Here is a 13,210-nt window from a genome sequence, read left to right on the forward strand (position 1 = left end):
CAGACATAATGTTATTTTTTTGTTAGGATTTCATTTGCCTTCAGGTCAAATTTTCTAGAAAAATTCACGGATTCATTCAATTTCTAACCAATCTGTATAACATTCCTGTCTGACATATGTATAATGTTTTATAACCTAAAACCTTTGTTGTTTCACTCCATTGCAAGATTCCTTGCTCACATGAAAGTAAAAGTCTTTCAATATGAATAATAAATACAAATAAGCATGGATTTAGATAAGATAATGAAAAAATCAACAAAATTAATCTAATTTTTGCTGATTAAAATTGATTTTAAGCAGGGAGTAAGGGAGGGGACAATGGATCGAATATTCAATTTTTAAGAGTCTCAGACTTTGGGTACTGGCTTAAAGGTAATGTGGAAGAATTTAGCAGGTTCTGACTGACTTTGGGTAAAAGCGCTGAGTTAGTTTTGAATATAGCAGATAGGAAAATTTGTATTAGATGGCTGGTTTTAACTAATTTTGTTCTATATTATGTTACCATGATCCCTTTACAATTTTGTTCAAATTTTCTGGATAAATCTGGTTTTCATTGCTTTTCAACGAAAACTCTTAAATTGAATTAATTGCCCATTGTCCCCTTCCTTACTCCCTGGATTTAAAGAATGTATTACTATTTCTGTTATGATTAATATATGCATTTCCCTATATTTGCCAGATACTTAATACTAGTGGCGTTCATAGGGTTTCTCCAAGGAGGTGTGTGAAGTGCATTTGAAAATGTTTACAACCCCTGAGCTGGATCTTTAAATTGTTCAGTGGTGTGCTAAATAGGGGCGGTCCAGTTCGGCGCACCTAGATATTATTAGGTTTTAATCTTTTAAAATTTATTAAACATTTAAATGATTTCCATCCATATCTTAAGTTTACAGCCAGTTATGATTTCACCAAGAAAACCGTTGTTTTTTTGGATACAGTTATTTCTGTGACAAAGGATAACTTTATCAAAACTGACCTTTATGAGAAACCGGGGCGAAAATGCAACTATCTTTCGCCCTTATCCTGTCACCCCTCACATATTACAGAAAATATACCTTACTCATTAGCGTTAAGGCTAAAACGTATTTGCAGTGAAAATTTATATTTTTTAAACAAATTAGATTGTTTGAAAATAAAGCTTTTATCACGTGGTTATAAAGTTAATTATATAACAAAAGCTTTTGATAAAGTGAAAATTATTGATAGAAATGTTGCTTTACAAAAAGTTGCTAAGCAATCTGAAATAAAACGCCCAGTTTTATCTTTACAATATGACCCCCGTTTACCCTCTATTTCAAATATAATTTTTAGATTTTGGAAAGTTATGGTAAAAAATCCTAGACTAAAAAGAATTTTTCCCCACCCACCGATGATTACGTGGACTAGGCCAAAAAATCTCAGAGAATATTTAATTCGAGCCAAACTTCCTGTTTTAAATGATCGAAAATCAGAGAGAAAAAAGATTGGTTTTAAACATTGTAATAGAAATTGTAATCTTTGTAAACATTCACCCAGATTTGCAAATTATTTAACATCATCAACAACAAATGAAAAATTTCCTATTCTCTCGAGTATGAATTGTTTATCTTCTAATGTAATTTATTGTATAACATGTGTTAAACAATCTGGCTATTGTAGACTAAAACCACAGTACATTGGCAAAACAAAAAATCGTATTTGTGATAGATTTAATGCCCATAACAGTTCCATTAAACCAAATTCAACCAAAGCTGTAGGTATTCATTTTTCTTCTAATGGACACCAGCCCAATGATTTTCAAATGGTGCCATTAGAGCAAGTGCAGAGTAATGACCCTTGGATTTTGTTATCTAGAGAAAAATATTATATTCGTAAATTTGACCCTGTATTAAATATTAGAATGTAAAATGCAGTTGCAATGTTTTTAAAAAAATGAAAATAACGACCACACCACAATCCCCTCTTGCTACGCCCATTCAAAATCTTCAACCCTTTCTTTCAGCTGTTTTTTTGTTTGTTTTGAAATGGTCTGCTGTTAGACCATAAATAGATATGTAGCGGGAGTGTAAATATGTTTAAAATGTCAAAAAAGTTTATAGGTATGTGTTTTTATTAATATGAATTATGAAAATTTAATTTTAACAGCATTTCTAATTACATAACCTTTTATAAAGATGCGATGCATCTCTACAATTCTTCAAATCAAAAAGAAAAAAAGAAACGTTAAATATCTTATTCAGATTCTTCAAAAATAGACTTTTTGTATGTATTATTTACTGATTTGTGTTTTTTTCCTTTACAGGACGATTGAGAATGATAACCTTAGTTATTGAAATATATATATGGCCTGTACAAAGATGTTAGTTTGATAAAGTAGTCTTGGGTTGAGATGGATCAATAGCTTTTAAAACTTAATCTTTTAATCAAAATGGAAAGGGCGAACCAGCGCTCCCAGTGGCGTGGTACTGGCGCGGCAATGGCACTCAACGAGTGTCATTGTCGCGCCAAATTGGGGTGAACTGGATCGCCCCGATCTAGCGCACCAATAAAACGATTTAAAGATCCAGCTCTGTTTTAGGTTGGTGTATCAGTGGGGTTTAGAACCTTGTCAAGATATTTGTAGAGGGGTGTAGGTAGTTAAAACATAGGGGGTGGATTTACCCCTTCAATTTTACCAGAGGGGTGGATACACCCCCTTCTGCACGCCTCTGCTTAAGACACAAGAATGGTTTGTAGAATATTTATATAAAGAGAAACAATTTGATCTTCAAGAGTTACATTATTTTATTTCAAATACAAGAATCATTTTTCAGAAAATTTAAAGTTGATACAAATAATAAGAAGCTTATGATAATTATTGATATATATTTTGCAATTATTGGACGTACAGTCGGACATACCCTAATTATAGAGAATAGGCAATAGTAACACTATTAAATAGTTAAATATTTTCTTTAAATAAAACTATATATCCATTTGAGGTTTCATCCTACAAATAGTTTAAAACCATCCTTGGACAAAAGTAATCTAAAAATTTTAGAAATATTGGAAATAGCCCTTTATATGCTTTTTTTAAAATATAGATACAGATAGGAAGAACGTAAAAGCTTTTATAATTGAGTAATGTTCTATTTTAAGAAACTTAAATTTAAATAAATTTCTAAATGTTAACAAATATACTTTAATTTCTATCAAACACGCCATAAAAGTCAAATTGCTTAAAATTGAAGAATTTAACAATTTAAAATAATTTTCATTCATTATTCAGTAGTTTTGCTATATATGATTTCTTTTTGGTGGAAGAGATAATTTTTCACTTTGATAAATACGTTAAGATTTTAAACCAACCTAACTATTTCCAAAATAGCCTTAAACATGCTTGGCATGCATGATATGTAACAAGAACACGTAGCAACTATGTAAGCATCCATTTCAAACTTTTAAAATGACAACAATTTTTATGATATAATTATTAAGTTTATATGATTTTTGGAATAAAGATTCTTATGACAACAAGGAACAATTTCAAAAGCCGAAGCATCTCTATAAGTGTATTCTTAAACATTATCTTGTATTAACGCAATTGTTTTGATAAATTTACATACAATTTTGTTTACCCTTATACATTTATAATATTCTCTTTTTGAGTTATGCAAATGCTCGTCAAATTTTATTGTTAGTTTGAATTAATTAAAGCATTTTAGAGCCTCGCATTTATGGATGTTATCTTTTTTTATGAAAAGATTAAAAAGACTTAATTTAACTACTTTTCTAAATCAAAACTAGCATAAAAGAATAATGAATTATGGTAAAGCAATCATTCTCTTAAAAAAATATTCACCTAGTACAGTAAGATATCAAAAACTGCTATCTGGAAAGGGTTTAGGCTATCCTTACCTCCTTAGAAGTCCTTCTTTAATTAATTTATTTTTCTATATTTTCTAACTCTTATGATTTTTAACTATTTTTATTTCTATTTTTTATGTATGTACTTATTAAGCTTGTCTTTTCAAACCCCTTTTATTCTATTTGACTTTATCGTCCTTGTTATTATGAATAATACTTTAATAGTCTTGCATATGCCTGCGAAAAAAGGTGTAAACAAATTTGAAATGAATCGTATTTCTGCTAAAAGGTGTATTAAAAGCTTTGCAATTAAGCAAAATACATTTATCTTTCAAATATCATTCCGACTAAATGCGAATTTATGCTTTAATTTTGAGGACAGAGTTCGATTCACAAATGACTATCTCTAGATGTTAACTTTAGTAATATTGCAAATGATAATAAAGTAGTTGGATGCTTCATTGTCTGTCTTACAACAGGATGAAGATGCCAAATATTTTGAGGGAAGCTTCAAATTGGTTTGTATAAATTATTTTTACATTTAAAAAGGAATCCGTTAAAATAATAATAATTTTGAAGGATCGGACCTTGAAGGGGAAGTGTTAGGTTTTTAAAAGGAATATGTCAACAAATTAACATTAAAACAAATAAATGTGGAAAATAAAACATTTACAACTTAAAAACATTAGCAGGAAATATAATTAAATTTAGATTTTAATTTATATAGCAATAATAAAGAGAATCTATTTGCTTAAAACTTAAATTTTAGCAAAAAAGGTAAAACGTTTATTAACACAAGATTATGTAATAATATCAGTAGAAAAAACGTAGATAATATACAGGAAATGAATGAATACTAAATTGTAAATTACACTGGTACCCTAAGCTTAAAAAAAAATTTTGATTAGACTTTTGATTGGTTGTTTTCAAATGAGTATGGACCAAACATTTTAACCCATTGTTTTAATTTGTAGAAGGGGTTATTTTTTTTACTTTAAGTTGGAATTTAAATCAACTTATCGTCCTTTATCTAAGCCCTTAAGATCCCTTATGATATTTTCAAAAATAATGACAATAATTAAACAAATATAAGTATATAATTTTAGATTTGAATGTTTTAGACAATGGCATTAAGTCAACAATAAAATAATTTTACAAACAATTCCCCAAAAATTATAACATTCTAGAGGCAACAATTTTTTTTCTTCAGAACTCATAACCCTCTATATTGGGAAAAAACTGAAATTCTTTTAAATAGTTAAAATAAACGTTTTTGTACGGAGAACATTTTTATGATGGATATACATTCTATTCTTTAAATGTAGACTCTATTTTTTAAAATTATATCCAATTTTATACCCCTCAGAATAGAGATATTCTTATTACTGAGGACGCCGCCGTTGGTATCCAAAAAAGTAAGAGGCATCTGCATGAGTCTATATCTATAATACAAAGTAGAATGATGTCTGTCCGTCCGTCTGTCTGTCCGTCTGTCTGTCCGTCTGTCTGTCCGTCTGTCTGTACGTCTGTCTGTCCGTCTGTCTGTCCGTCTGTCTCTTAAGATCTCGGTAACCACTGAACCGATCGAATTCTAATCTTCAGGGAATATACCTACTGGTTCTGTGGTGATTTTAGGCTATTTTCTTGGGGGGTGAGACACCCCAACCCCCCAAAAACAAAAAAATCCCCCCGCCATTTAAACAAAATTATTTAAAATAGTGGTGGAGTGGGGGATCCCCAGGTAATAAAAGATGTAATTATACCTCTTGGGGCAAAGCCCCTAGAGGCTAGCCGCTAGTGTAATAAATAGGAGGGGGCAATGAACTGTAAATTAAACTGGTACCAGATTTTTTATAACGATATTTTATTCGTTGGATTAAAAACTATCGGTTCTTGATTTGAATTGTATTATCTCAACTAGTAGTATCCAAACTTTTCAACCATTAATTTTAATCTACAGATGCGAATTTATTGTGGGTATGATTGGGGATTTACATAAATTTATTGTGCATTGTCTTATCTTAATTCTATGAAAAATCACAATTCAAAATTATAAATAAATCCTTGAGCAATACTAGAAAAACACCGACACTTTTTTTCTCATTTCATAAAGACACAAAATATTTGTTTGACAGATGTAAAAACTAAAACTATATAAGCCTAAACTTTGTTTTAAACAAATTTGTGTAAAAAACTTTTCTTTTAAATTGAGGGGGAACAGCATTTCATCTTGTTGTCAATAATTCTTGGCTTTTTTGAAAGTCTATCTATCTATCTATCTATCTATCTATCTATCTATCTATCTATCTATCTATCTATCTATCTATCTATCTATCTATCTATCTATCTATCTATCTGTATATCTATCTATCTATCTATCTATCTATCTATCTATCGATCTATCTATCTATCTATCTATCCATCTATCTATCATTCTATCTATCTATCTATCTATCTCAGAACACAAGGAGTGGCAGAAGGCAGTGGATGGTAAATATCGTTGTATCTGTGCCAGTGAGAATGGTACTTGGGCGGTTAAAACTGATTTTACGGTAAGTATTCTTTTTTTTATAAGCGCGGCTACTCTATAACAATGGTTCTGGTTAAGTCAGTCTGAAAAATTCACCTAGACATTTACGAAATTTTACATTTTTTTTTGTAAGCAGATTTAGCTCTTAAAATGCATTGCTTTTACCAAAATGTACTCTAAAGCCTGGACAAAATAATACATTGTATTTTTATTGTAAAATTTTAAGCAAGGACGATAAAACTACAAGAACATGAAACTAAAAAAATATCTAGCCGTAACAAATGAAAATTTTTTTTTATTGTTTCTGCAGTTTTTGGGGGTTTGTCTTAGTGGATATGACTACTAAATATGTATTTTATTCTTTTAATTTTAACCTCTGCAAATTTTAATATTTGCGATATATATAAAAGCAAAATCACAGTATAAACACATCTCATACAGATAGCATCAAGACATAATGAGTAAACCTAAACTATATGTAACACTCCTAATTAAAATCCTTTACTCCAATCTTCCTATGTAACTTATGAACGAATTAAACCCTCAATTTTTAGGATAGAGCCCAAAATATTTTTAACCCTTCATAAACAGAGCCTATAAACGTTAGGGGCGCAACCGCTACTATTATACATTTTATCAATACAATAAGCACATATCTAAAGAGTAGCAGCGCTATTTAAAATTTGCATTATTGCACATATTACCTTAAAAAGAAAGTAGCTGAGAAATGTTTTAGCAAAGTATTTTAAGCAATCAATATACTAAATGACATCTGTATATTATCAGGAATATCAAGGTCACCAAAATGAAAGCGAAAAGTTACCTAACTTTTAATAGTTATTTATTTTATTATAGACATAATTCTGCGGATAATTAAATGAAAAATTATATGATTAAAAACAGTAGTGTTTGCCTCAAGGGGCCAAAGTCCCGGTCTAACAAAACTGGAATTAATTTTTATGATTTGTATTTGGTTATAGATACATGATTTTTCAGTTTGGTTGATAATCGGTTCTAACCCAGTAAAATTAATGAATTTAATATAAAAATATTAAAATTAAATTCGTAAAAATTAAGACCAGTTTTATTTGCCCTAGTTCGTCCCTCGGGGCTAACAAAACTGGATTTAATCATATAATGTTTCATTTTAATATCCGCGGAAAGGTATCTATAATACTATGGTATAAATAACTAATATGAATCATGCAATTTACATTCCATTGCCCCTTCTTTTCCTGGTATTTAACATAAAAAAGAAATATAAATCAACATCCTTTTATCCCTGGCCTCATCTTGCAAATACTTTTTAGTGTTAATGTTGCTTATCAGTCATTTTTTTCTTTTTCCTACATTTTCCTTTTCAACTTCATTAATAAAAAATGCAACTATAATCTACATTAATTTACCTGTTAAAATCCGCACGTCCCTAACGGATAGATCATATCGTTAATGTTGGCATATTATGATTATATTGTCCTATAGCTTTGAAACTTGACGTAATAATGATTCCTGTAATAGTTAAAAATCAAAATGTCTTAAAGTCCTTTTTTTGTGTAAGGTCAAAATAAATCGTACTTTCCATTTTATGTTGATGTAAAATTATGTAAGACTCTCATGAATAGATAATGTTGATTTTAATGTAGCTTTTATTGAACTAAAGATTAATACAACAAATAGTGATATTTATAGTCAAATACAGAAGTTATAAATAGATGTACTAGAGCAGTGTAGATACCAAAGGCTTGAATGGCTTGGTGGTGGATGCAATGAGGGGTTAGAACGGGGGTGAGATGGCGGTGGTGCAAAGGCGTAGCTGGGGGAATGCGTTTCCCCTGCCTCTTGGAGGATTGGCGGCTGGCAACAATGATTAAGCATAAACCGTTATCAGTGTTCTATTCATAGCTGTCTCTTGATAACAACAAAAAACAAGTTAGGCGCGGAGCATCTCTTGTCTTAACCTCTTTTCGAGGAAGCTTTGTGTTTATCAAGATCGAAATTAATTTCCTTATTCACAATTCCAATTCAGCGAAATTGTCGTCTTTGTTTGACTTTCCTTTCCTAAAGAGACGCGGCATGGAATGTTGTTTATGTTTTGGTGTCTCCACGTTCTTTACTTTTGAATGATATGTGAGTGGATGAAGATTTCGGAGAATAAAGTCGGGCCTATCATTGGTCTCATAGTGCGTGAACAACCCTAGTATACCAGGTGCTTTAACCATAAGAACTTCAGGTAGATTTTCTTCATTTTATTTAAATTGAATGGCGTATAGGACGGATTTATTAAGTTTAAAGGCTTTAGCCAGCTACACATGAAACTTTATTATGATTCAATTATTATGTTTTAGTAATTTTTATGTGCCTTTATTTTTGCATTTAACAAGGATCAAATAAACCAAATAATTTTCCTTTAAAGCCAAAGTACCCAAAGATTCTTAACCGTAGAGAAAAAAGATTTTTAAAAAGCAAATAATATTACGTGGTTATAAAAACTGGAATTTTGTATTAATTGATTTTGTAATTTCAGGACTTTGAAATAGTTTGTGTCAATAAATCTATACTCAAACCTGCTGTTGAAACTTGATGGTTCCTGGTGTTGGGGGTTTTTGTCCGTAAGACTAAGATCTCTAGAACTTCCCGCAAATTCGGAAGTCACACTTAACCAAAGTGTCATGGTAAAGACAATCTCTACACTACAATCTAGTCTCGTACTACTACAATAAGATTAGTTTAAGAACCAGAAAACTGAAATAAGCTTCCAAGAAAATTATGGAGCGGCCATTAAAGTAAAACAATAGAAAGGTCAAAATGGTGTATTCAGTCGTTTATGATTTGTTAGAGAAAATACATAATTACTGATTGTTTACTAATACTTACTACTTTTACTTTTACGCATTTAAGATATTTATCTGTAATGTAATTTTGTGAAAAAAGTAACCTTAAAATTTTTGCACATTTCAGTTCTAATTATAGGTAAAGATATAGACAAAACTTATTCAATTGGAGTGCTACAAAATCATTTTAAAAATAGGTTTTAGGTAATAGGTATATTTTTGAATAGTTGTTTTTAAATCAGAGTAGACATTAAATACTAAAAAATAGTCATTTCTTAAATGAAGTGTTTTGTCCCTATTTATATAATTTTCTTTTGAGTTAAAAAGTAAAACAAATAAAAATTAAGCTGTTATGTAAATATTTAATCATTATATTTTCCCCGTCAAAGTTAAAAAAATTATAACTAATGTAACTTTTACGTTAAAACCAAATATTTTGTAGCAATTCCATTTAAAATGAAAGTGATACCCCCCCCCCCCACCCCCCACTTCCCTAGAACTGCTTGAGATGCTTGTTAAAAGCGAAGCTTTTATATAATTAAGGTCTGCACGTCCGTCCGTACGTAAAGATTAGCTCTTTTCGTTAATCTAGGCATTTTAAATTGTCCTTTCAATATCAAACTTTGGTAGTTCCTGTAACAATCAGGTGCGAGTTAGAAAGCGAAGCAACATTTATATAGGCCCGTACGTACATTTAAAACATATTTGAAAAAACTTTTTAACAACCCTTTTTCTACAATATATTATCCTAATAATCCGAAAAATGATTCCTGGAACAACAATTTACAATATTTTTAGCAAAGCATCATTATAATCGATTCATAAAAATATAAGTATGTCCTTGAACAGAATTCTGTATTTTCACAGTTTTGCAACAATTCAATATACTATTTTGTTTATACATTTAAATTAATGTTCTGCTTGTTAAGTTTTTACACTATACAATATACATGTGTTCATATTTGTTTACAAATTTTAGAGCTTCGCTATTATTGATGTTATCATCCTTGTTAGTATTATAAATCGAATGAACTTGCAAATTGTAGAAATCTAATATTTTTCCCATTTTCAACTACTCAAATTTCACGCAAAAATAAAGAAGACGTTGCGCTGTCATTGAACAATTTTACTTTAATTTCAAGTGTCTGGTAATATTTATTCGTAGATAAAACTAAGTGAGAAAGTACATATTAAAAAGCTTTTCCTTTCATGGAAGTAACATGATGATTATCTCTCTGAGCGTATGTATAAACTCGATAAACGCTGAACCGAATGTATCTCCTTTACAGTTTAGCTTCTTACAGGTCCTGGGAAGTTTTATAAGTATTTAGGTACGACCACCCTTCCAAGATGCATTGCCTCTAGAAAAAACCACCCAACTATATATTGAAAACAATTTCTAAATATAAATTTTAAAGTGGAGGTAGATCTACCTCACCCCCCTCCCTTAAATTATCCGTAGAGACCTCCAGGGGCATTTGCCATGTTGAGTGATAAAAACAGTGTTCTATTAAAGCTTAGTTGTGGGAAATCTTGAAAATTTTACTTTGTGACAAGCTACTATAAAGTTGTTCATTTCTCATGTTTGTAGGTTATGTTGCATGGCGGGAACGGTGGTAGCTGGGCACCTGTTATGGGAAAGATGAGGGAGGTGGCTGCAAGCGCAAAGGTAAGTTCAGTAGATTTTTAAAGTTATCAAAAATATCAAATGTATAAGTATAAGTCTGTATGAACATTCCTTCAAATCATGCTAATAGCTAAACGGAATAGGTTGGACTTTTATGGTCGCGATTGTCCTAGTTACAAATCGACGGATTTCTAGTTTTATCGCCTGTCCGTCAGTAACGACTAGCGCTGATAGTATTTTAGGCTAGTTAAATTGTCTACAGACTTAAACCATTCAGGATTCTAGTAATAATTATATATAATCTGGATAGTGTAGCAACTCTATACTCGTTATACGTCCATCGTCCGTTTAGTTTAGATTTTAAATAGTAGATTATGTTTTTTCAAACTATAATCATAATTATTTGTTCTTTCTGACTATCTTATCTTTAAGCTTTGCCTTGATGGATGTTGTCATTCTTGTTTGCAATTTAATACCTATTTGTAAAACTAATATTTTCCTTGTTTAAAAATAGTAAACTGTTTCATTTGTCAATAAGATCCTTCAAGCTAGAAATTAGTCATAGAAATATTCACTATTAAATTCCCAAACTTGTACAGTTTTGTAAATTCTGTAATATTCTGTATAATAATTATAGAAATATTTATTGAAAATCTTAAGAAAAGTTCTAATTCTAAAAAATGCTTTTAAGTAAAGACTGATGTATTTGGTAGTTAGGAGAGTCAAAATTAAAGTGTACAATTAAAAATTGTAGAAACAAATCATGGAAATTACTTTAGTCAATTGTCTTGGGTAGTTGCTAATCTTGTCAAGCATGCAGTTAACTGATTTAAAAGCTTAGGTGTTTGTAGTAAAGGGATAGTATTTATTTTATTTAAATGCACGGCAGTTTTTACATTTTGTATTTTGAAGCACTAGCGGCTGGGCCCCTGGTATCTAGGGTTTGTATTTAAAGGGGTAGAAGAAGGTGAATCAAAACAATCCTGGGACCTATGAAAAACTTTCCTCAAAGATAAAATATAATTGGTTTAGTAGTTATTGAAATATTAAGATACAGACAAAAAACCTAACCATTTTTAATTTTTGGTCGATATTTTATGGTATAAGCCAGGGCTTAATGCAATTTTGTCAATGCTATACAAAGTGCAAAACAATTTAGTATAAAAAAAAATAAATGTACTATCCTCTGTACTTTGAAGTGTAGTTTACGGTTGTCAAAAGTATGCACTTTACAGGATAAGTTAATCCATATCCCATTTTTTACCTGTCCAAGGGGCTAGGCGAAAACATGATTTATTTTTCTCTCATTCCATTTCAGAATGTCATTTACTAAATTAGGTCATTTAAATTTAAAGTATTTCCAAGCACGTCCAATAAGGGGGGGGTGGAAGGGTAAAGGGGTTGATTACCCCCCCCCCCCCCCAATTTTTTTTTTGAATTTTACCCCCCCCCCCCCCAAATAAAAAAGCTTGGACGCCCTTCAGTATATATATAAGTAGAACTACAAATGAGTCTTTCCGTCTGTCTGGAGCTTAAGATCTCTGTAACTGCTAAACCGACTGTTTTCAAGGAAATTAGCTTTCGTTCCTGTGATGGGTTTAAGCTAAACTAAAACTTAGTAACAGAAAGAATACTCACTTTACAAAAATAACGAAGCTACTTCACAATTGACTTTGTCTGACCGTTAGTCCGTTTGTAACGTTATGGAGTAAATGTTATTTAAGATATCCAGCTGAAATTGTTGATGATGATTCCCCGTATTAATGAGCATCCAGTAAAAGTCAGAGATACTTATTTCTAAAATTCCTTGATATAAAAATAGGATTTATAGCTGAAGTTCTCTTTTTTATGACAACTGAACATCTGCTATATAACTCACTTTTACGTTTGTTCTTTGCTATTTATGGATGTTTTCATCCTTTTTTCAATATTATTATCTAAATTCCATTTCTTTTGAGGAAATATCTTGATGGTAAACAATAATGTTCTTAAATTGAATTGTATAAATTCAAGTACACTTACAAACATATTTGTTTTATAAAATATACAAATATAGGTTGAATTGAATAAATATTAGATGCATTAACATTTGATGCAAAATCTAAATATGAAATTGTTTTTAATATATATATTTTTTTGAAAGAAAAAGCTATCTTGTTTAACTATTTTATTACTATGCTACTTAAAAACATAGTTAAACGATTTGTTTATAGATTTGTGACACATCTTATCTATGTACCCTCTTCCCTCAATTACTGTCTTACTGACTCCTATTCCCTTTAAATCCGAAGAAATATAATTATGACATTAATTAGATCATAAATGAAAGTGTTGTTGAAAACCCCTTATTTGATCTAATTATTTTGTTTATAGCTTTGGTTTTGTTCTTTATAGATC

At 30.3% G+C, this 13,210-nt stretch overlaps 2 protein-coding genes across 2 annotated transcripts in view; one reads left to right on the forward strand and one right to left on the reverse strand.

Moving 5' to 3' along the window:
- Positions 1 to 13,210, reverse strand: part of LOC145325001 (b(0,+)-type amino acid transporter 1-like) — a 355,348-nt gene that overhangs the window by 338,173 nt on the left and 3,965 nt on the right. The gene's annotated exons all lie outside the window — the stretch shown is intronic.
- The window catches only part of LOC145324999 (uncharacterized), a 63,333-nt gene that overhangs the window by 18,908 nt on the left and 31,215 nt on the right, over positions 1 to 13,210 (forward strand). The window contains exons 8-9 of the mRNA XM_080167777.1: positions 6,286 to 6,377; positions 10,778 to 10,855. Of these exons, the coding sequence (XP_080023903.1) occupies positions 6,286 to 6,377; positions 10,778 to 10,855 (170 nt within the window). The remainder of the gene's footprint in view (positions 1 to 6,285; positions 6,378 to 10,777; positions 10,856 to 13,210) is intronic.

The sequence above is a fragment of the Acartia tonsa genome, chromosome 7 (genome assembly GCF_053477335.1).
Source record: "Acartia tonsa isolate MP-2025a chromosome 7, ASM5347733v1, whole genome shotgun sequence".
Classification (NCBI taxonomy): domain Eukaryota; kingdom Metazoa; phylum Arthropoda; class Copepoda; order Calanoida; family Acartiidae; genus Acartia; species Acartia tonsa.